Raw genomic sequence first — 24,450 nt, 5'->3', positions numbered from 1 at the left:
CTCCTAGCTGTAGTCAAATCTCCTAGCTGTTTCGCAAAACCATCGTTCTTAACGTCGCACTTGAAAACGCTCGTAAACTAACACTTCCTCAGACCACTTGTAGAACAGCTAAGTGTCGTTGCATGCTGACTAGACTGGGCACGCGCATGCATGTTGATTTTTGTCCACCCACACGATCAGGACACGCAGGTTGAAATATCAAAACGAACTCTGAACCAACTATATTAATTTGGGGACAGGTCAAAACGCATGTAACATTCATGGACATTTATCTAGCTAGCTAGCGTGCTATTGCTAGCTAATTGCTAGCTAATTTGGGTTATTTTATTTGACCTAAATTGCACAATGATGTGCCAAATCGGTGATTAATGTATTTTTATTGGTCATTCGAATAAGCCGCCTTAATATTTGCTGCCGTAGGTGGTAATTTCACTAGGAGCTGACCCATCTTCATTATTGTGAATTTTTTTTAAATGTTAAGGTAAGACTTGACTGGAGAAAGCTGATCAGAGAGCAGCGCTCCCTTTCTTTCGAATCAGTATTGAAACCTACTCCAACGATGCATTTAGCGACCGTTCTCTCTGCCTGGTGTTTTGGGAAACGCATGCTACGTCTTTCGGCTGTTGTAGGAAAGATGCATCGTTGGGGAAACCGGGCCCAGAATATTAAGGATCAGTGAAAGAAAGCCATGTAAATACACACCTTCGTCTCCTTTCCAACACCAATTAGTAGATTTAAAAATAGTCTGATCTTGTATATTTTTTAGGGTTAGTAAGTTATTTATGAAAAAAAATAGAATTGGTTTGGAGATCCTTAAGGTGCAAAATATATTGGTGAAACAAAGATTGTGGTTTGATTCATCCTGAAAGTTACCTTATTCAATTGTTCAATCCATGAAATATTGGAAGGTGAGAAAAGTGTACAATAGGGGTTGAACAGTAGTCCTATAAATCTACCCTAGTAATCCTCACTAATCGTGGAACTATGATGGCAACGGTCCATTCATTAGAACTGCTCCAGGTTTTAAATGGCTATGTATGGTCTGCGTAGGATAATGGAATGGTGCAAAATGTAAGGACTCTAATAAGGAAGTCAGCGACAGTATGTGGGTATAACTGACGATTGATACCAATAGTGGCAAATATTTAACACAATACAAATTGTAAAAAGTACAATGACAAGTTGCTCGACCTTATTTCATCATGCACTAAGGTGGTGAAATTTTGAGGGAAGTAAGGTCAGAATATGACGCATCTGTAGACACACCTCTGCCACACCTTAATTTCTCGAATAGCGGGTGAATAGCATGCTCATGCAATTCTCATGCTTAAGATCAAGTTCAGAATACGCGTAGAGCGTAAAGTGCATAAAAAGGGAATCGTTCCATTTAAGCATGCTTAATTCGGGTCGTAATTACACTAAAATAGATTTGAAAGTCTATGTTTGAGACAAAATATGTCACCAATTACTGTTCCAAAATGATTTGTAAAAAAATCGTGGTGCTCTAAAACATGTGCAAATTCCCATAGGAACACAGCCATTTTAAAAACGCAATGTGTCATGCCTTAATTCCTTGTTTTACCGGAATGATATAGGGTACCAGTCAAAAGTTTGGACACACCTACTCATTCCAGGGTTTTTCTTTATTTTTACTATACTCTATATTGTAGAATAATAGTGAAGACATCCAAACTATTAAATAACACATGTAATCATGTAGTAACCAAAAAAGTGTTCAACAAATCAAAATATATTTTAAATGAGATTCTTCAAAGTAGCCACCCTTTGCCTTGATGACAGCTTTGCAAACTCTTGGCATTCTCTCAACCAGCTTCATGAGGTAGTCACCTGGAATGCATTTCAATTAACAGGTGTGCCTTGTTAATATGTGGAATTTCTTTCCTTAATGCATTTGAGCCATCATTTGTGTTGTGACATGGTAGGGTTGGCATACAGAATTAGAGGTCGACCAATTAAGATTTTTCAACGCCGATACCGATTATTGGAGGACCAAAAGAAGCCGATACCGATTTATCGGCCAATTTTTATATATATATTTGTAATAATGACAATTACAACAATACTGAATGAACACTTTTATTTTAACTTAATCTAATACATCAATAACATATATTTAGTCTCAAATAATGAAACATGTTCAATTTGGTTTAAATAATGCAAAAACAATGTGTTGGAGAAGAAAGTAAAAGTGCAATATTTGCCATGTAAAAAAGCTAACGTTTAAGTTTCTTGCTCAGAACATGAAAACATATGAAAGCTGGTGGTTCCTTTTAACATGAGTCAATATTCCCAGGTAAGAAGTTTTAGGTTGTAGTTATTATAGGACTATTTCTCTCTATACCATTTGTATTTCATATACCTTTGACTATTGGATGATCTAATAGGTACTTTAGTATTGCCAGCCTAATCTCGGGAGTTGATAGGCTTGAAGTCATCAACAGCGTAATGCTTTTACGCATTATGAAGAGCTGCTGGCAAATGCAGCCGAAACTGCTGCATATACCCTGACTCTGCTTGCACAGAACACAAGAGAAGTGACACAATTTCCCTAGTTATAAGAAATTAATGTTAGCAGGCAATATTAACCAAAAATGCAGGTTTACATTTTAAGTGTGTTTTTATTTTAAGAAAGGCATTGATGTTTATGGTTAGGTACACATTGGTGCAACAACAGTGCTTTTTTCGCGAATGATCTTGTTAATTCATTGTTAATTCATCAGCCTACTTCACCGTTTGGCGAAGTAGGCTGTGATTCGATGATAAATTAACAGGCACCTCATCGATTATATGCAACACAGGACAAGCTAGATAAACTAGTAATATCATCAACTATGTGTAGTTAACTATTGATTATGCTAAGATTGATTGTTTTTTATAAGATAAGTTTAATGCTAGCTAGCAACTTACCTCCTTGCTGCACTCACTGTGGTGGTCAGTCTGCCACGCAGTCTCCTCGTGGAGTGCAATGTAATCGGCCATAATCGTGTCCAAAAATGCAGATTACCGATTGTTATGAAAACTTGAAATCGGTCCTAATTAATCGGCCATTCCTATTAATCGGTCGACCTCTAGACAGAATACAGCCCTATTTTGTAAAAGACCAAGTCCATATTAGAGCAAGAACAGCTCAATTAAGAAAAGAGAAACGGCAGTCCATCATTACTTTAAGACATGAAGGCCAGTCTCTACATGAAAGCTGAAGTCTCTACCTATCCATTGTCCGTAGCTTATGCCTGCCCATACAATAACCCCATCGCCACCATGGGGCACTCTGTTCACAACATTGTGCACTCGCCCACACAATACCATACACGTGATCTGTTGTTGTGAGGCCGGTTGGAGGTACCGCCAAATTATCTAAAATGACTTTGGAGGCGGCTTATGGTAGAGAAATGGACATTCAATTCTCTGGCAATTGCTCTGGTGGACATTCCTGCAGTCCGCATGCCAATTTCACGGTCCCTCAAAACTTAAGACACCGGTGGCATTGTGTAGTGACAAAACAGCACATTTTAGAGTGGCCTTTTACTGTCCCCAGCACAAGTATGTCTGTTTAGTGATCATGCTGTTTAATAAGCTTCTTGAAATGCCACACCTGTCAGGTGGATGGATTATCTTGGCAAAGGACAAATTCTCACTAACAGGGATGTAAATACATTTCAGCACAATTTGAGAGAAATAAGCTTTTGTTCATATGTACAATTTCTGGGATCATTTATTTCAGCTCATGAAACAATGCAACATTCCAACATGTACAGTAGCTTACTGTGTTCTGCAGGTTAACATCTAACCAGTGATGTAAAAATATCTCCAGTTTTTGAGTTGTGGTAGTTTCAAAAGTGCAACCCCCCCACCCCCACCCCTTTAAAACTGTGTTTTGACATTGAGGTGTTTATCAAAATCTTGGCAACAGGAAGCAGCTACAGCATCATTTTCAACATTAACTTTCAATGGTATTGTACTTAATTGTGTAAAAACTAATGAATGAGTCCAAAAACATGCACTGATTGAATTATTTTGATTATATACCAGAAATCACCAAAATGTGTTTGTCCTGTCTAGTATTGAATCATTGGTGACTGGAAGTTGAAAAATATCTCTTCCTTTCATTTGGGTTGCCGACCCCAGGTTTAGAAGATATAACTAAGGGAACATGGGGCTGAGGGAACATGGGGCTGAGGGAACATGGGGCTGAGGGAACATAGGGCTGAGGGAACTGAGGGAGCATAGGGCTGTGGGAACTGAGGGAGCATAGGGCTGTGGGAACTGAGGGAGCATAGGGTTGTGGGAACTGAGGGAGCATAGGGCTGTGGGAACTGAGGGAGCATAGGGCTGTGGGAACGTAGACATGGTCAGGCTACTCAGACCATAAATACGCTAGTGTACACCATACGCTGTTTTAAAACAGCTAAATGGACATATTTTCATTATCATAGGCTACTTCACAAGCACAAATATTATTCTTACTACAACATGTGTTTATATACCTATTTATAGTAGGGGTCCCCAGTATTCCACTAGTTACACTTGATAGCGATTTAGATAAGACATCAAATGTCAGGAATCAAATGATAATACATTAACCTAGGTTTTGTTTTATTCCGTAGATTTGGTTTCACCACTGTACATCAGGTAAGTAGTCTTTAATCTGTTGACATGTAAGTGATATATTCTGAGTTAAAGCTGGTAGTAACATTACATAACAGCCACTATGAACTGTAACTTACAAGGCATGTATGACAAAGTTATATAACCTATAGTTATTATTTGAGTTCTCGTACAATTGTAAGAGCTCATGACTTCACCGCACTTAATCGGGGTTGAACCATATTGTTGGTTAAGGGCTTGTAAGTAAGCATTTCACGGTAAGGTCTACACCTGTTGTATTCGGTGCATGTGACAAATACAATTTGAGCATGTGGTCTCAGTTATAATGTACGTCCAGCAGTTGCCATTTTCCTGTCCTTAATCTCCCACTATGCTGAGATAATGTAAAATGGGTATTGTTGAACAGTGGCCCAACAAAGCCATAGTGCAACGACAGGCACTATAACTCCCTGTATTCCCTAGCAGTGCATACGATTTCCTAGATAGTGAGCTCCGTTGTTAACCAAAGTCATGTTCATTTGGGCACACTGTAACAAAATGTTAGAAAACCTATTGCAATGGGGGGGGGGTAGCTTTTTTTTTGGACAAGTTCAGATAGTGCCTCCTCGTTTCCGACAGCCTTCCATTTTGTGAAAACGGACTTGAACGGTAAGGGACTACCTGGACCTGTTCGATGAGAAAAGCTTATTTTCAGATTTTTTGGGCAAAAGGCTTCAAAACCTTTGGTACCCTAATGAACATGATCTCGCTCCTCTCCTCAACCACTCTTTGTGTTCTCTGGGCAGATACAGCTTTGACGTTGGAGAGCAGGACCCTGTTCACATACGACGAGTCCTACTACGAGTACGTACCTGACAGGCTACCGTGGAATGGGGCCGGACGCCTCTGTAGCCAGCGCTCGGGGGCCTTAGCCACAGTATCCAACACCTTCGAGAACCGAGAGCTCACCACCTTCTTAAAGTCCCTGAACATAACCCACCCCGTGTGGATTGGCAGGAAAGTCATGACACACTTAAAGAGTGAGTTCAGTCACTATGCCATTGCCATATTTGACAGCTTTAAGATTTCAGCACCTTATCTGTATTTTTTATTTATTTTTTATTTCACCTTTATTTCACCTTTATTTAACCAGGTAGGCTAGTTGAGAACAAGTTCTCATTTGCAAGATAAAGCATAGCAATTAGACACATACAACAACACAGAGTTACACATGGATTAAACAAAACATACAGTCAATAATACAGTATAAAAAAAGAAAACAAAAAGTCTACATACAGTGAGTGCAAATGAGGTAAGATAAGGGAGTTAAGGCAATAAATAGGCCATGGTGGCGAAGTAATTACAATATAGCAATTAAAAACTGGTATGGTAGATATGCAGAAGATGAATGTGCAAGTAGAGATACTGGGATGCAAAGGAGCAAGAAAAATAAATAAATACAGTATGGGGATGAGGTAGATAGATGGGCTGTTTACAGATGGGCTATGTACAGTATGCTACCCACGACTGCGTGGCCACGCACGCCTCCAACTCAATCATCAAGTTTGCGGACGACACAACAGTGGTAGGCTTGATTACCAACAACGGCGAGACGGCCTACAGGGAGGAGGTGAGGGCCCTCGGAGTGTGGTGTCAGGAAAATAACCTCACACTCAACGTCAACAAAACTAAGGAGATGATTGTGGACTTCAGGAAACAGCAGAGGGAACACCCCCTATCCACATCGATGGCACAGTAGTGGAGAGGGTAGTAAGTTTTAAGTTCCTCTGCGTACACATCACAGACAAACTGAATTGGTCCACCCACACAGACAGCATCATGAAGAAGGCGCAGCAAGGACAACAACCACCCGAGCCACTGCCTGTTCACCCCGCTATCATCCAGAAGGCGAGGTCAGTACAGGTGCATCAAAGCTGGGACCGAGAGACTGAAAAACAGCTTCTATCTCAAGGCCATCAGACCACTAACATTGAGTGGCTGCTGCCAACACACTGACTCAACTCCAGCCACTTTAATGATGGGAATTGATGTAAAATATATCACTAGCCACTTTAAACAATGCTACTTAATATAATGTTTACATACCCTACATTATTCATCTCATATGTATACGTATATACTGTACTCTATATCATCTACTGCATCTTTAGGTAATACATGTATCACTAGCCACTTTAAACTATGCCACTTTGTTTACATACTCATCTCATATGTATATACTGTACTCGATACCATCTACTGCATCTTGCCTATGCCGCTCTGTACCATCACTCATTCATATATCTTTATGTACATATTCTTTATCCCTTTACACTTGTGTGTATAAGGTAGTAGTTTTGGAATTGTTAGTCAGATTACTCGTTGGTTATTACTGCATTGTCGGAACTAGAAGCACAAGCATTTCGCTACACTCGCATTAACATCTGCTAACCATGTGTATGTGACAAATACATTTGATTTGATTTGATTGTCTCACAGTAGGGTCTTTGTTAGAGGTCGACCGATTATGATTTTTTAACGCCGATACCGATTATTAGAGGACCAAAAAAAGCGGATACCGGATAATCGATTTTTATATATATATTTGTAATAATGACAATTACAACAATACTGAATGAACAATGAACACTTTTATTTTAACTTAACATAATACATCAATAAAATCAATTTAGTCTCAAATAATTAATGAAACCTTCAATTTGGTTTAAATAATGCAAAAACAAAGTGTTGGAAAAAAATGAAAAGTGCAATATGTGCCATGTAAGAAAGCTAACGTTTAAGTTCCTTGCTCAGAACACGAGAACATATGAAAGCTGGTGGTTCCTTTTAACATGAGTCTTCAATATTCCCAGGTAAGAAGTTTTAGGTTGTAGTTATTATAGGACTATTTCTCTCTATACCATTTGTATTTCATGTACCCTTGACTATTGGATGATCTAATAGGTACCTTAGTATTGCCAGCCTAATCTCGGGAGTTGATAGGCTTGAAGTCATAAACAGCGTAATGCTTTTACGCATTGTGAAGAGCTGCTGGCAAACTCAGTAAAGTGCTGTTTGAATTAATGCTTACGAGCCTGCTGCTGCCTACCACCGCTCAGTCAGACTGCTCTATCGAATCATAGACTTAATTATAATATAATAACACACAGAAATACGAGCCTTCGGTCATTAATATGGTCAAATCCGGAAACTATAATTTCGAAAACTAAACGTTTATTCTTTCAGTGAAATACGGAACCGTTACGTATTTTATCTAATGGGTGGCATCCATAAGTCTAAATATTGCTGTTACATTTCACAACCTTCAATGTTATGTCATAATTACATACAATTCTGGCAAGTTAGTTCGCAACGAGCCAGGCGGCCCAAACTGTTGCATATACCCTGACTCTGCATGCAATGAACGCAAGAGAAGTGACAAAATTTCCCTAGTTTAATATTGCCTGCTAGCATGAATTTCTTTTAACTAAATATGCAGGTTTAAAAAAATACACTTCTGTCTATTGATTTTAAGAAAGGCATTGATGTTTATGGTTAGGTACAGTCGTGCAACGATTGTGCTTTTTTCGCAAATGCGCTTTTGTTAAATCATCCCCCGTTTGGTGAAGTTGGCTGTCTTTGTTAGGAAGAAATAGTCTTCACAGAGTTCGCAACGAGCCAGGCGGCCCAAACTGCTGCATATACCCTGACTCTGTTGCACAGAACGCAAGAGAAGTGACACATTTTCCCTAGTTAAAAGAAATTCATGTTAGCAGGCAATATTAACTAAATATGCAGGTTTAAAAATATATACTTGTGTATTGATTTTAAGAAAGGCGTTGATGTTAATGGTTAGTACACATTGGTGCAACGACAGCGCTTTTTTCGAGAGTGCGCTTGTTAATTCATCACCCGTTTGGCGAAGTAGCGTGTGATTCAATGTTAAATTAACAGGCACCGCAACGATTATTTGCAACGCAGGACAAGCTAGATAAACTAGTAATATCGTCAACCATGTGTAGTTAACTAGTGATTATGTTAAGATTGATTGTTTTTTATAAGATATGTTTAATGCTAGCTAGCACCTTACCTTGGCTCCTAGCTGCACTCGCATAACAGGTAGTCAGCCTGTCACGCAGTCACTTCGTGGAATGCAATGTAATCGGCCATAATCTGTGTCCAAAAATGCAGATTACCGATTGTTGTGACATTGAAATCGGCCCTAGTTAATTGGCCATTCTGATTAATCGGTCGACCTCTAGTCTTTGTGCAGACATTTTAAATTGGACTGACGGCAGCGCCGTTGGCCTTACTATCCTGCAGTCTAGTGAATAAGTTTTTGCAACCTAAATATGACTACAATTGGAGTTGCGTAATATCGTTCCGTCCCTTTTATGTCTGTGTCCAAGTTGTATAATGAACGTGACTGTTCTCTCTCTGTCCACCACTCAAAGGTTCCACCGAGACCCTTATCCTGGAGTTTGACGGGAGATCCGACGTGAAGAACGCGCGCCTCCTGCACAAGTTCCCCGCCATGTGCGAAGTGACCGTTTGCACCCGTGTCCGCTTCGATCCGGCCTGCTACGGATTTTCCACTGTCTTCTCTTATTCCATCCAGTCATTCATTAATGAGTTCCAGCTCCGCGCCAGGCTGATCCAGGGCCAGCCCGTCCAGCTGGCTCTGTTGGTCCATGGCATGCACGGGCCCTACCAGGAGGCCTTCCACCATGATGGCTCCTGGCACTCACTGTGCGTGAGCTGGTCGCGCCACGGTGGACGCTGGGCCCTGTTTGCCAACGGCCGCCCGGTCAACCGGGGCGACAGCCTGTACAGCGCAGGTGACGTGGGCCCTGATGGCCACTTCATCCTGGGCCAGGAGCAGGACTCGTTCGGGGGCTCGTTCAAGAGTGCAGAGTCCTTCTCGGGTAGTCTCACGCAGCTGCACATTTGGGAGCGGATGTTGAACGACAGCGAAATCCACACCATGGAAAAAGAGTGCTCTCCCGCCTCATCTGGGCTGGTATTCAAGTGGAGCGCCACAGTCCTGGAAGTGGAGTCCTCCCTGAAGAGGCTCTGGGGAGACTCGCCGTGCCAAGGTAAGAACCACGTGGGCGGACATGCTTGATTTAAAGCGGACTACCCCTGGAGCTAGGCTGGGCTGTCCCAGCATTTATTCTCTCATTCTCTCTCTCCCTCTCTCTCTCTCTCTCTCTCCCTCCCTCTCTCCCTCTCTCCCTCTCTCCCTCTCTCTCCCTCTCTCCTCTTACCTGTTATGAGTTCCAGAGCCTGCATGTCTCTGTCCGGCAGCTCCCTCTTCCTTCATGAATAGGGGAGCAGATTGGCAAGTTGTAATTGGCAAACTCAGCCCAGTACTGGTTGTAAATATTTCATGTGCGTGGTAATGAATCCCACCCTTCAAAACAAACTCTCCTTTCTGACATCGTTGTCTCAGCTGCCTGGGCTCTGGTTATGTAGACCGTAGGGAATAGTGTCCCAAATGGCACCCTATTCCATACATAGTGCACTACTTTTGACCAGAGCTGGTCAAAAGTAGTGCCCTATATAGGGAATAGGGTGCCATTTGGCATGCAACAAAGGAGAACACACAGGCAGATGTTATATCTCCATATATATCAGACCCAGACGGTACAACCTCCTTCCGTTCCTTATCGGACCATTTAAGAATGTTGACTCATTCTGACATCATGTGAAACCCAGCACATTAGGAGTGCACTTGCTTTCTCTTTCTATCAGCTTTTTTTACTTCCTAAAAGCATTGCATATCCATTGCACAGCCAGAAGAGGGTGGGGCCTCCCCTCTGAGCCTAGTTCCTCTCTAGGGGACTTTAACAAACCTAACGCAAATGGCCTTATGGTTAGGGTGTCCACCCTGAGTATGGAAGGTTGTGACTGAAAAATGAGACCTGATGCGTCTCTGCTTGGCACTCAGCATTTAGGAGATAGATTGGGGGTAAGGCCCTGCGATAGACTAGTGTCCTGTTCCACGGGGTGTACATCAAGCTGCCTCACGCTACAGAAACAGGAGATAGGCACCTTCCCTATGAGCCGTTTCGACTCGCACAAGCCAAGGCTCTTGCAAGACTACTTACTTACTAATTCAATGGTAAATCTAAGCGTTGGCGGTAGAGCTATAAGTCCGGGGGTGTGTCAAATATTTTAGCTATTTTCACAGCTGGAATTATGAGTGAAATAATTGATGATGGCGCGAAAGGGCTGGATTTTGATTAATAAACAAGTTGTAGGTGTGACAAGGGCTTGGCCACTGACTGGCCAATCAACGCATTCCATGGCTTTATACTGCATGCGATTGTCTCAAGTTCTGTATGTTATTGATTGTCTTTGCGTTTTCAGCGTTTTCAACTCCAATTCAGCTGGGGGCATGGACTATTCTCGTCCTGGTCCATTGTGGATTGATATTACACTTCATTAAATAGTATAGGCCACAGTAACGAGTAATAGCAACAGTAAAAAATTGTGCTGAAATTTTGCTCATTTACATTTTTTTAAACAACTAATTGAATGTTAGTTGTTTAAATATTTTCATTCCATTTAGTTTTTTTTGGGTTGTTGAGTGCAATGTGCAGTTTATCTAGCGATAAATCAGATCAAGCCTGAACTGTGAGATGTAGTAGGGAGGTGTAGTTTCCAACAGGCCAATATTCTACATAGTTTAGCAAAGAAAACATGGTAATTAACTACAATGACCATAATCCATTGCGCACCTACTTGTCTGTTCTGAGATGGAGAAGAGACAGAAAGAACTCGCAATTGAAAGTCATAAAGAGCAGTTGTTCATGAGGTATCTCTACCTGAAAATACATGATCTAAGATTGATAGTTGGTATTCAGCAGTTTTAAAAGTATGTGTTTTTTACTTTGAAGAACTATTAAAAAAGTGATTTGTGTCAGACGGCATAGGCAACAGTTCTATAGAGATGAGATGATGACTTGGAATTAAATAATAGTCTTCAAATAGGCCTAAAGCAAATGTAATATACAAAACAATTAAAATATTTGATTAAAGTAATGTGAATACATTATGGTTAATAAGTGATAAGCAGTAATGGCAGTCATTTTATTAAAAGTTTTTCTGTAGGGGGGTGAAACTGAAACAGCACTCCTAAAAGCTTAGTACTAGTAAAATAAAAATGAACATCCAGTGTTTGCTCAATAGCCTATGTTTGGAGTGTTGGCAGTCAATATTGTTGTAATTGGCTTTAAAAGCCTAGCATACATACAGTGCCTTGCGAAAGTATTCGGCCCCCTTGAACTTTGCGACCTTTTGCCACATTTCAGGCTTCAAACATAAAGATATAAAACTGTATTTTTTTGTGAAGAATCAACAACAAGTGGGACACAATCATGAAGTGGAACGACATTTATTGGATATTTCAAACATTTTTAACAAATCAAAAACTGAAAAATTGGGCGTGCAAAATTATTCAGCCCCCTTAAGTTAATACTTTGTAGCGCCACGTTTTGCTGCGATTACAGCTGTAAGTCGCTTGGGGTATGTCTCTATCAGTTTTGCACATCGAGAGACTGACATTTTTTCCCATTCCTCCTTGCAAAACAGCTCGAACTCAGTGAGGTTGGATGGAGAGCATTTGTGAACAGCAGTTTTCAGTTCTTTCCACAGATTCTCGATTGGATTCAGGTCTGGACTTTGACTTGGCCATTCTAACACCTGGATATGTTTATTTTTGAACCATTCCATTGTAGATTTTGCTTTATGTTTTGGATCATTGTCTTGTTGGAAGACAAATCTCCGTCCCAGTCTCAAGTCTTTTGCAGACTCCATCAGGTTTTCTTCCAGAAGGGTCCTGTAATTTGGCTCCATCCATCTTCCCATCAATTTTAACCATCTTCCCTGTCCCTGCTGAAGAAAAGCAGGCCCAAACCATGATGCTGCCACCACCATGTTTGACAGTGGGGATGGTGTGTTCAGCTGTGTTGCTTTTACGCCAAACATAATGTTTTGCATTGTTGCCAAAAAGTTCAATTTTGGTTTCATCTGACCAGAGCACCTTCTTCCACATGTTTGGTGTGTCTCCCAGGTGGTTTGTGGCAAACTTTAAACAACACTTGTTATGGATATCTTTAAGAAATGGCTTTCTTCTTGCCACTCTTCCATAAAGGCCAGATTTGTGCATGGACAGAGTCTCCCACCTCAGATGTAGATCTCTGCAGTTCATCCAGAGTGATCATGGGCCTCTTGGCTGCATCTCTGATCAGTCTTCTCCTTGTATGAGCTGAAAGTTTAGAGGGACGGCCAGGTCTTGGTAGATTTGCAGTGGTCTGATACTCCTTCCATTTCAATATTATTGCTTGCACAGTGCTCATTGGGATGTTTAAAGCTTGGGAAATCTTTTTGTATCCAAATCCGGCTTTAAACTTCTTCACAACAGTATCTCGGACCTGCCTGGTGTGTTCCTTGTTCTTCATGATGCTCTCTGCGCTTTTAACGGACCTCTGAGACTATCACAGTGCAGGTGCATTTATACGGAGACTTGATTACACACAGGTGGATTGTATTTATCATCATTAGTCATTTAGGTCAACATTGGATCATTCAGAGATCCTCACTGAACTTCTGGAGAGAATTTGCTGCACTGAAAGTAAAGGGGCTGAATAATTTTGCACGCCCAATCTTTCAGTTTTTGATTTGTTAAAAAAGTTTGAAATATCCAATAAATGTCGTTCCACTTCATGATTGTGTCCCACTTGTTGTTGATTCTTCACAAAAAAATTACAGTTTTATATCTTTATGTTTGAAGCCTGAAATGTGGCAAAAGGTCGCAAAGTTCAAGGGGGCCGAATACTTTCGCAAGGTACTGTATCTTTACTCATTGCACTTCTCCTAAAATAAAAATACTAGGCTCCCGTAAAATGTATTGTATGTGTGAGGCAGGTTCTCAATAAGCAAAATATAGCCTAGGCCTACCATTGATACTGCATTATAGCAATGAATCATTTAAATTAAGCGGAGCCAGTTCAGAAAATAAACCTGAGAGCCCCTCCTCAGGCTGACGCATCAGCTGAGATGGCATCTACTGTGTTAGAGGCTAGTATCAATCACGCCTACCTTAGTTGGCGGTCTATTTAAGCTGACCGGGTCTGCTCACTCATCCTGCTGCCACTTACTGTTACTATGTGCTGGCTTCTTGTTCCCACCATCACCCCAGCCTCTACCTGTTAGGTTCTGTGTTCCTGCCGGGGGGATTGGTATAGCTTACCGCACTCACTGCCTGTAGGCTATTTTATATTGATGCTTTGCTTGGACAGTGAGCTACCCTGATGGAGCAGAGCCTATATCGCCAAGACTTGCACTATCCATTGCTTAATAAATGATTAAACATATTTCTACCTGGCGTTTTCTTTCTGAAATAAGTTTGTATGAGTGCGTCTTTGGTAACCGGATGAGATGCTCTCTTTGGAGATGGGTATGGATACTTGAAGAAGCTAAATTAAGTATGCAGGTAGGCGCATACAGTGCATTCGGAAAGTATTTGACCTTTGACCTTTTCCACATTTTGTCAACATTACAATCTTATTCTAAAATGGATATCATTAAAAAAAAAATCTTCATCAATCTTCACACAATACCCAATAATGGCAAAGCGAAAACAGGTTTGTAGAAATGTTAGCAAATGTATTAAAAAAAAATAAAAAATAAAAAAATATATATATATATATATCTTAACGAAACTATTCAGACCCTTTGTTATGAGACTCGAAATGGAGCTCAGGTGCATCCTGTTTCAATTGATCATCCTTTCGATGTTTCTACAACTTGATTCGAGTCCACCTGTGGTAAATTCAATTGATTGGACATGATTTGGAAAGGCGCACACCTGTTTAATATAAGGCCCCACAGTTGACAGGGTATGTCGTGTCTGTTGACTTATATCTCCCTCACTAACTTTAAGCATCAAATCAAATGTTATTTGTCACATACACATGGTTAGCAGATTTGAATGTGAGTGTAGTGAAATGCTTGTCAGAGCAGCTTACTGATCACTGCACCTGTACACAGCCCATCTGTAAATAGCCCACCCAACTACCTCATCCCATATTGTTATTTTTTTTTGCTCTTTTGCACCCTAGTATCTCTACTTGCACATCATCATCTGTACATCTGTCACTCCGGTGTTAATGCTAAATTGTAATTATTTCACCACTATGGTATATTTATTACCTTACTTCCCTAATCTTACTACATTTGCACACACTGTATATAGATTGTTCTATTGTGTTTGTTTATCCTATGTGAAACTCTGTGTTGTTTTTGTCGCACTGCTTTGCTTTATCTTTGCCAGGTCGCAGTTGTAAATGAGAACTTGTTCTCAACTGGTTAAATAAAGGTGAAAAAAAATTAATGTCAGAGCAAAAACCAAGCCATGAGGTCGAAGGAGTTGTCCGTAGAGCTCCGAGACAGGATTGTTTCGAGGCACAGATCTGGGGAAGGGTACCAAAACATTTCTGCAGCATTGAAGGCCCCCAAGAACACAGTGGCCTCCATCATTCTTAATTGGGAGAAGTTTGGAACCACCTAGACTTCCAAGAGCTGGCCGCCCGGCCAAACTGGGCAATCAGGCGAGAAGGGACTTGGTCAGGAAGGGGACCAGTGCTCCAGAATTCCTCTGTGGAGATGGAGGAGGACCTACCAGAAGGACAACCAGTGGCAGGGACTGGGAGACTAGTCAGGATCGAGGGAAAGATGAACAGAGTAAAGTACAGAAATATCCTTGATGAAAACCTGCTCCAGAGCGCTTAGGACCTCAGACTGAGGCAAAGGTTCACCTTCCAACAGGACAACAACCCTAAGCACACAGCCAAGACAACACAGGAGCAGCTTTGAGACAAGTCTCTGCATGTCCTTGAGTGGCCCAGCCAGAGCTCGGATTTGAACCCAATCAAACATCTCTGGAGAGACCTGAAAATAGCTGTGCAGCAACGCTCCCTGTCCAACTTAACAGAGCTTGAGAGAATTTGCAAAGAAGAATGGGAGAAACTCCCCAAATACAGGTGTGCCAAGATTGTAGCGTTATACCCAAGAAGACTCAAGGCTGTAATCGCTGCCAAAGGTGTTTCAACAAAGTACTGAGTAAAGGGTCTAAAAATTTATGTAAATGTGATATTTCAGTTGTTTTTTTCCCGTAAATTTGCTCAAATGTATTAAAACCAGTTTTTATGCTTTGTCATTATGGGGTATTGTGTGTAGGTTGATGAGGGGAATAAAACAATTTAATCGTTTTTAGAATAAGGCTGTAACGTAACGAAATGTGTGGCAAGTAAAGGGGTCTGAATACTTTCCGAATACACCATATGTTTATATGTTTAAGGATGTGCAGTATATTTTCTGTTCAAGGCACATTGACTAAACAACTTTATGGATATGCTGCTTTGCAAGGCAAGGATAAAACAGAAAACACGTTGCTGTTTAACCAGCCTTAGTAGCCTAGGCCTAGGTTAAGGGTAGCGGAGGGCTTGATACGAAATGGGAAACAAGAAATCAGTTTTTTTTAAACAACAACCATATTTCTACACAGGGTGGGGTCAGAAGCATGATATCATATATCTCTTCTTGTTCCATGGCACTGTGTGCACACGTAGGCCTAAGAAGACTCACCTGTGCGATGCTGCTAAACCAGCCTTGATTAAGAGGACATGTCTTTTCCATGGGCACTGTGTGTCCACAGTGGATGGGTGGGTGGATTCCGCTCTCAAAATGCATGCCATTGTCAAATGCGTTACCATTAAGACCTGCTTTTTGTGGGTCTTATCTTCCCATTAGCGCTGGGAAGATTGTTACTTTTGCGCTTGTTTTTAAGGACATACCTAAAATATTGCCACACCTCCCACCTCAACGCAAGCAAGTTGATTTTAGACAGGTAAATTGCCCAGCCTGGAGTTAGACACTTGTCTTCCTTCTACTAAGTTTTTCCCGGACAATGTGCTACTGCTTTTGCTTGCTGTTTGGGGCTAAGGACAGGTTTTAGGGCTGTATTCCAGAATTCCCGGTTGGAGGATTTCGTATCTTGGTCAATCCTTCCTGATTCTAGGAATCCTCCAACCTGGATATCTGGAAAACCTGAGAATTTTTGGAAAGTTACTGTAAGTTTGCAACCCTCGACAATTTAATGTAAAGCACTTGTGACATATAATTATTCTAAAAGGTCTTTAAAAAATGCATTTGATTGATTGATGTACAATGGAATCAATGGATCTTATCTTTTTTGCTCCCTGTTTTTTTCTGTTATTTCTTCCTTACTAGCTAACAGCAGTGATTTGGCTGACGAGTTCCTGTACTCCCTGTTGGATTCAGATGTGGTGCCATATCACAACTTATCTGAGGTGGTGGATGCACCTCAGGCTGGAGAGTGTGTCACCTTTGACCCCTTGAGTGGAGGCTGGGGCTTAGACGTTTGTGTCAGTCAGAGAGGTGCCATCTGCCAGTTTGAGAAAGGTGATCGCGCACTGATAACAGTTAAATGTCATCGAAACATGATCTAATTATTTCTAAGCACACACAAATCAATCAAAGGGGGAGTGCATGTTTTTTTGGGGGGATTAAACAACAACATCCTATGTAAAATAAGATACAACTTTTAAAAGTTAAGCGTCACCTGTCTCAAATAGACTCTTGTTATGTTATGGTGCCAATGTAATAAAAAACTCAATGGCCCTGCTTGGGTACTTTCAAAATTAAACTTAGGATGTGTTCAGAAAGGTGATGTGTTTAGAACGTTATATAAATGGGATTAATAGAGCTAGCAGGATTCCCTATTCTACATGTCAAATATTTGTTTTACACATTACATTTATATCTGGACATTCGATAACGTTGCAGCCATTCAAACAGACCCAAGTCATTCCATCCTTTAGGTAATCACTAATCTATAATTGGTTAAGTTACGTCTACCTCCGTAGATACCTTGCTTTCACCTATCCAGTCACCTTAAAGGGGCAATCCAGGATTCGAACAACAAAGCGGTCAGCCCGCCACTTCTTTTGGTAAACAAGAGTGATGAGGCTGGAGAAATGTAATTGATAGACAGAGCTATGGACTGACCACCCATGAGATCAAAATTATAGTGTTAGCCATGTTTTGATTTCAAATTTTAGGACCTGTTTTGGTATCAAAAAAAGTACATAAAACAATTAATTGATGAAACATTAAATTCGGCCTTACTGCTATTAGCCCATAGAAACACATTGAATAAAAGATTCATACATGACAAAACAGATCAACAGTCAATAAAAGAAAGTGTCTGTCCTATATCTGAGAGATATAATAAATATCAGGATTTTAGGCATCCTAGAGCAAAATGTGTTCGTGAGAGTCTCACGTTTCAGTATTAGTGTGTAGCCCAATCTGTACAGACTTTAGAGACAGAAGTTGGCAGATGGGCGGAACCGACTTCAGATGAGTCCCGTGACTCTTGTGGGGGTAGTAGAGCAAAACGGAGAACACCATCGTGTTTGGGAGAGTCTCATCTGTCTATAGAGTAGTAATACATTCGGACGCTACAGATGTTTTTGTGAGAAGACCGATTTTCGGGATGTCACATGGTCTGACAAACACCACTGTAGACACGCCACCTTCCACCGTAGATGCGGAAGGCCGCCATTGGTGGATGAAGTGATTTGAGACGCTGCCCATGCAAAAAAAAACACTATATCTCTAGCTTAAACAAAATTATTTTGATGGGGATTTTTGTATTATGCTAATTATATTTCCACTGGGGCACGGACATCAACTCTGGGCGGTTGTGTATGTTTTATTCAGTATATCCCGAGATATCTCATACTAACATTGTTTTGTTTACTTTTTTTTATTCTAGAGGTGTTGGACATCTTCGGCTTTCCCAAGACAGCATTTTTCATTAAGGTGAGCAAAGATGCGCTCGACCAACCCTGTAAATTGGAAGGTTCACCCAGCTGTAGCCTATTAGTTTCACGCCATTCAAATGCAGCTTTATCAGTCTGGATTCTGCGTCCAACAACCGCAAGCCAATGGCAGAATTAATATGCATCTCCCCTGGGTCATTTAGGGTTGCGTCCCAAATGGCACCCAATTCCCTATGTAGTGCACTGCTTTTTACCAGGGTCCTTAGGGCTCTGCTTAAAAGTAGTGCACTATAAAGGGCATTTGGAACACAACCTTAAGCCTGTGTCACACCAAAGGTTTTCTGTTATATTGACAAGATAGTTGAGTGACTGCTCCAACAATGGAAATGCATGTCCTCAAAGATGGAAGGCAGGGGGGAGGTGGTGAGATCAGCTGTGTGGTGACCATTCTAGCCAGTGTGAACAACTATACTCCGATATAGTTGTTTATATGAGTGCATCCATTTATATCAATGCATTTATAACACAACCATTACGAAACTTATTTTCGATCAAATAAGCCTCACGTACCAAATTAGGAATGACATTTTTTGTTGTTGACCAAATTTGACACTCATTGACCTCCATTAAAAAAAATCCTCACTTATCCTCGTCTTATTTAGGTAGACAGATTTTGGATTGAGTAAACCCCCTTGCTTTGCAGCTTCCTCTGGTCACACAAAGCTATTTGGACACAATTTTTGTTTCAGATGCAAGTGACATCTTCTCTAGCAACTTTGCTGATACATGAAGCAATTCAAAGGCAATTGAAATTTTATGCAACATCCAATCCTGTCATACATTGAAGCTCCCGAGTGGCGCAGCGGTCTAAGGCACTGCGTCTCAGTGCTAGAGGCATCACTACAGACACCCTAGTTCGAATTCAGGCTGTATCACAACTGGCCGTGAAAAATAACCGGGACCTAAGATGCATATCGGGAGAGTGGAAGACGCGTAGTCGCATTTCATTCACCCACTTTCATTATGCGACCTAAGACGTCTTGGTCAGAGCATACGGCGTTAGAATTGATTTGCGATCCCAGAAATTTGTCGTGGATCTCAAATCGTGGCAAAATCGCAGTTAAAAATCATGTAATGTATTATACATTACACGATGGCGTCACACTGAGCAACCCAGATCCAACTTCGTTAGAAGCAACATACAGTGCCTCCAGAAAGTAGTCATACCATAGATCTACACACAAGACCCCATAATGACAAAGTGAAAACATGTTTTGAGAATTGTTTGCTAATTTATTGAAAATGAAGTATAGAAATATCCAATTTACTTAAGTATTCACACCCCTGAGTCAATACTTTGTAGAAGCAGCTTTGGCGGTTTATAGCTCTGAGTTGTCTTGGGTGTGTCTGTATCAGCTCTGCAAACCCGGATTTGAGGATTTCCTCCCATTCCTCCTTGCAGATTTTCTCAAGCTTTGTTAAACCATTACGTCTAAGCCGGGGAGGGTTCTACTAAGCCATGTGGAATTGTTTTAAGAAGGTACCAAAATGATCCATACCAAGGATCATTTTGCTATTTGATTTTGAATTGTAAGACCCCTTGAAGTATCAAAAAATATATAAACAAATTATTTAATGAACATTTTTATTTGACCTTTACCGCTATTAGCCCATACAAACACATTGAATAACAGATTCACTACATGGAACAACAGATAGTCCCCCCCCAAAAAAAGTGTGTTTACATGTGTTTAACCCCTTATTTTTGGAACTAAACAGTCTCCATAAATACTTCCATAAATGTTTTCATTTGGTACCAGGGGACCTTCAGACTAGTCTTGTGATGCCTGTGGGCATCCTAGAGCAAAACAACTGACATGTACGTGTTCTTTAGAGTATCACCTTTCTACAGATGGGTTATATTAGTGTAGCCCAAACTGTTCGAACACTACAGACAGAAGTTGGCAGATCGGCTGTACCGACTTCAGACGAGTTCGAAGACGTTTGTGGGGCTCGTAGACCAAAACATTCGGACACTACAGACAATTTAGTAAGAAGACCGATTTTCGGGATGTTTCATGGTCGGACAAACACCGCTCTAGCTCTATGCTAATTAGATTTCCACTGGGGCACGGACATCGATTCTAGGGGGTTAATTTAGATGGGGAGCGGTGGTGAACAGCAATCTTCAAGTCTATCCACAGATTTTCTATGGGATTCAAGTCTGGGCTTTGACTGGGCCACTCAAGGACTGTCACATTCTTGTTCTGAAGCCATTCCAGCATTCCTTTTAACAAACTCCAGGCGTGCGTGCGGTCATTATCGTGGAAAATACATAATTAGTCATTCTATCCCATGTTTTACTGTTTAAAGAATTATCTTGTTATATGCTGGTGTTTTTCTAACCTGATACAACCTTGTCTTTGTGGGACTTAGTCATAAGACTGGGCGTATAGCTAAGGTCAGCTTGGGTGCGGCCGCAGCATGTGACACCCCGTGGGTTTACTATCTACAGAAAGTCACATGTATGGAAACTTGCAGAAAGGAGCACATTAAAGTGTTTTGCAGTTGTGAATGTGCTAACTAATTACCTTTTACACACTATCTGTTGACTGCCACGTATACAGAAAGAGGTTGTATGTATTTCCTCTATAAAAGCAGAGACCGGGCTATGTTTGTTAAGCTTTCAACTCTGAACCGTTCTTGGTGATGTTGATTTTTGCAAATCTTATGATAGTGTTGTTTGAAAGAATCTGGTCTCTCTTCCCTTTGATTATATATTCCACAATATCACGTGCCTTTTTCTCAGGAGTGGCTTCAGTCTGGCCACTCCAATAAAGCCCAGATTGGTGAAGTGTTGTAGAGACTGTTGTCCTTCTGGCAGGTTCTCCCATATCAGCCAAGGAACTCTCTGTAGTTCTGTCAGAGTCCTTCTTGCCCGGTTGTTCAGTTTGGTCAGACAGCCAGCTCTAGGCAGAGTGTGGGTATTTCCATATTTTTTTCAATTTCACAATGCTGGAGACCACTGTGCACTTGGAAACGTTCAACACTCAAGAAATGTTTTTTTTTTACCATTCCCCAAATAAATGCCTCATAACAATTCTATCTCAGAGATCTGCAGACAGTTCCTTGGAGTAGCTGCTCTGACATGCACTGTCAACTGTGGAACCTTTCCACTGGGGCACGGACATCGATTCTAGGGGGTTAATTTAGATGGGGAGCGGTGGTGAACAGCAGGTGTGTTTCTTTTTAAATCATGTCCAAACAATTGAATTGGCCACAGGTGGACTCCAATCAAGTTGTAGCGACATCTCAAGGATGATCAAAGGAAATTGGATGCACCTGAGCTCAACTTGGAGCGTCATAGCAAAGGGGTGTGAATACGTACAGTACCAGTCAAAAGTTAGGACACACATACTCATTCAAGGGTTTTTCTTTATTTTTTACTATTTTCTACATTGTAGAATAATAGTGAAGACATCAAAATGGTGAAATATGGAATCATATAGTAACCAAAAAAAGTGTAAACAAATCAAAATATATTTTATAGTTGAGATTCTTCAAAGTAGCCACCCTTTGCCTTGATGACAGCTTTGCACACTCTTGGCATTCTCTCAACCAGCTTCATGAGAAATCACTCTTAAATGAAAGAAGTTTGTGGAGATGGAAGAACCTTCCAGAAGGACAACCATCTCTGCAGCACTCCACCAATCAGGCCTTTATGGTAGAGTGGCCAGACTGAAGCCACTCCTCAGGAAGTGACACATGACAACCCGCTTGGAGTTTGTTAAAAGGCACCTAAAGAACTCTCAGAACTTGACAAACAAGATTCTCTGGTCTGATGAAACCAAGATTGAACTCTTTGGCTTGAACGCCAAGCATCACGTCTGGAGGAAACCTGGCGCCATCCCTACGGTGGAGCGTTATGTTGTGGGGATGTTTTTCAGGGAGACTTGTCAGGATTGAGGGAAAGATGAACAGAGCAAAGTTCAGAGAGATCCTTGATGAAAACATGCTCCAATGCGCTAAGGACCTCAGACTGTTGCTAAGGTTCACCATTCAACAGGACATTGACCCTAAGCACACAGCCAAGACAACGCAGGAGTGGCTTCGGGTCTATGAAGCCGGGTCTTTATATTCATGAAGTCTATGAATATCATTGAGTGGCCCAGCCAGAGCCCGGACTTGAACCTGATCAAACATCCCTGGAGATACCTGAAAATAGCTGTGCAGCGACACTCCCCATCCAACCTGACAGAGCTTGAGAGAATCTGCAGAGAAGAATGTGCCAAGCTAGTAGCGTCATACCCAAGAAGACTTGAGGCTGTAATCGCTGCCGAAGGTGCTTCAACAAAGTACTGAGTAAAGGGTCTGAAAACTTGTGTAAATGTGATATTTAATTTTTGTCTTAAAATCTGTTTTTGCTTTGTCGTTATGGGTATTGAGTGTAGATTGATGAGGTGGAAAAAATATTTAATCTATTTTAGAATAAGGCTGTAACGTAACGAAAAAGTCAAAGGGTCTGAATTAGAGGTCGACCGATTATGATTTTTCAACGCCGATACCGATTATTGGAGGACCAAAAAACCCGATACCGATTAATCGGCCGATTCCTTTATTTTTTTATTTGTAATAATGACAATTACAACAATACTCAATGAACACTTATTCTAACTTAATATAATACATCAATACAATCAATTAAGCCTCAAAAAAATAATGAAACATGTTCGATTTGGTTTAAATAATGCAAAAACAAAGTGTTGGAGAAGAAAGTAATATGTGCCATGTAAAAATGTGTGCCATGTAAAATATGTGCCATGTAAAAAAGCTAACGTTTAAGTTCCTTGCTCAGAACATGAGAACATATGAAAGTTGGTGGTTCCTTTTAACTTGAGACTTCAATATTCCAAGATAAGAGGTTTTAGGTTGTAGTTAATATAGTATATATAGGACTATTTCTCTCTATACCATTTGTATTTCATATACCTTTGACTATTGGATGTTCTTATAGGCACTATAGTATTGCCAGTGTAACAGTATAGCTTCCGTCCCCCTCCTCGCCCCTACCTGGGCTCGAACCAGGAACACATCGACAACAGCCACACTCGAAGCATCGTTACCCATCGCTCCACAAAAGCCACGGCCCTTGCAGCGCAAGTGGAATAACTACTCCAAATCTAAAAGCAAGTGACGTTTGAAACAGTATTAGCGCACACCCAGCTAACTAGCTAGCCATTTCACATTGGTTACACCAGCCATTAGGCTGATAGGCTTGAAGTCATAAACAGCGCTGTGCTTGAGAAGAGCTGCTGGCAAAACGCACAAAAGTGCTGTTTGAATGAATGATTACGGGCCTGCTGCTGCTCAGTCAGACTGCTCTATCAACTCAGACTTAATTATAACATAATAACACACAGAAATACGAGCCTTTGGTCATTAATATGATCGAATCCGGGAAACTATCATTTCGAAAACAAAACCTTTATTATTTCAGTGAAATACGGAACAGTTCGGTATTTTATCTAACGGGTGGCATCCCTAAGTCTAAATATTCTTGTTACATTGCACAACCTTCAATGTATGTCATAATTACGTAACATTCTGGCAAATTAGTTCGCAATGAGCCAGGCAGCCCAAACTGTTGCATATACCCTGACTCTGCGTGCAATGAACGCAAGATAAATGACACAATTTCACCTGGTTAATATTGCCTGCTAAACTGGATTAGTAGTTATAACTAGTGATTATGATTGATTGTTTTTTATAAGATAAGTTTAATGCTAGCTAGCAATTTACCTTGGCTTCTACTGCATTCGTGTAACAGGCAGGCTACTCGTGGAGTGCAATGGTTAGAGCGTTGGACTAGTTAACTGTGCTGTTGCAAGATTGGAACCCCTGAGCTGAACAAGGCAGTTAACCCACAGTTCCTAGGCAGTCATTGAAAATAAGAATGTGTTCTTAACTG

At 40.9% G+C, this 24,450-nt stretch overlaps 1 protein-coding gene across 24 annotated transcripts in view; it reads left to right on the top strand.

Annotated features, from left to right (window-relative positions):
* Positions 1-24,450, top strand: part of LOC110523998 (adhesion G protein-coupled receptor D2) — a 160,921-nt gene that overhangs the window by 1,099 nt on the left and 135,372 nt on the right. For all 24 annotated transcript variants that reach the window (XM_090235112.1, XM_021603243.3, XM_090235109.1 and 21 more), the window contains exons 3-7: positions 4,629-4,653; positions 5,415-5,648; positions 9,063-9,704; positions 16,906-17,097; positions 18,476-18,522. In XM_090235112.1, coding sequence (XP_090091238.1) covers positions 4,629-4,653; positions 5,415-5,648; positions 9,063-9,704; positions 16,906-17,097; positions 18,476-18,522 — 1,140 coding nt within the window. The remainder of the gene's footprint in view (positions 1-4,628; positions 4,654-5,414; positions 5,649-9,062; positions 9,705-16,905; positions 17,098-18,475; positions 18,523-24,450) is intronic.

Source organism: Oncorhynchus mykiss, chromosome 5, assembly GCF_057628025.1.
Source record: "Oncorhynchus mykiss isolate SJ-2025 chromosome 5, ASM5762802v1, whole genome shotgun sequence".
NCBI lineage: Eukaryota > Metazoa > Chordata > Actinopteri > Salmoniformes > Salmonidae > Oncorhynchus > Oncorhynchus mykiss.
The sequence above is the reverse complement of the archived record's forward strand: the minus strand, read 5'-3'. Positions and strand labels throughout refer to the sequence as shown.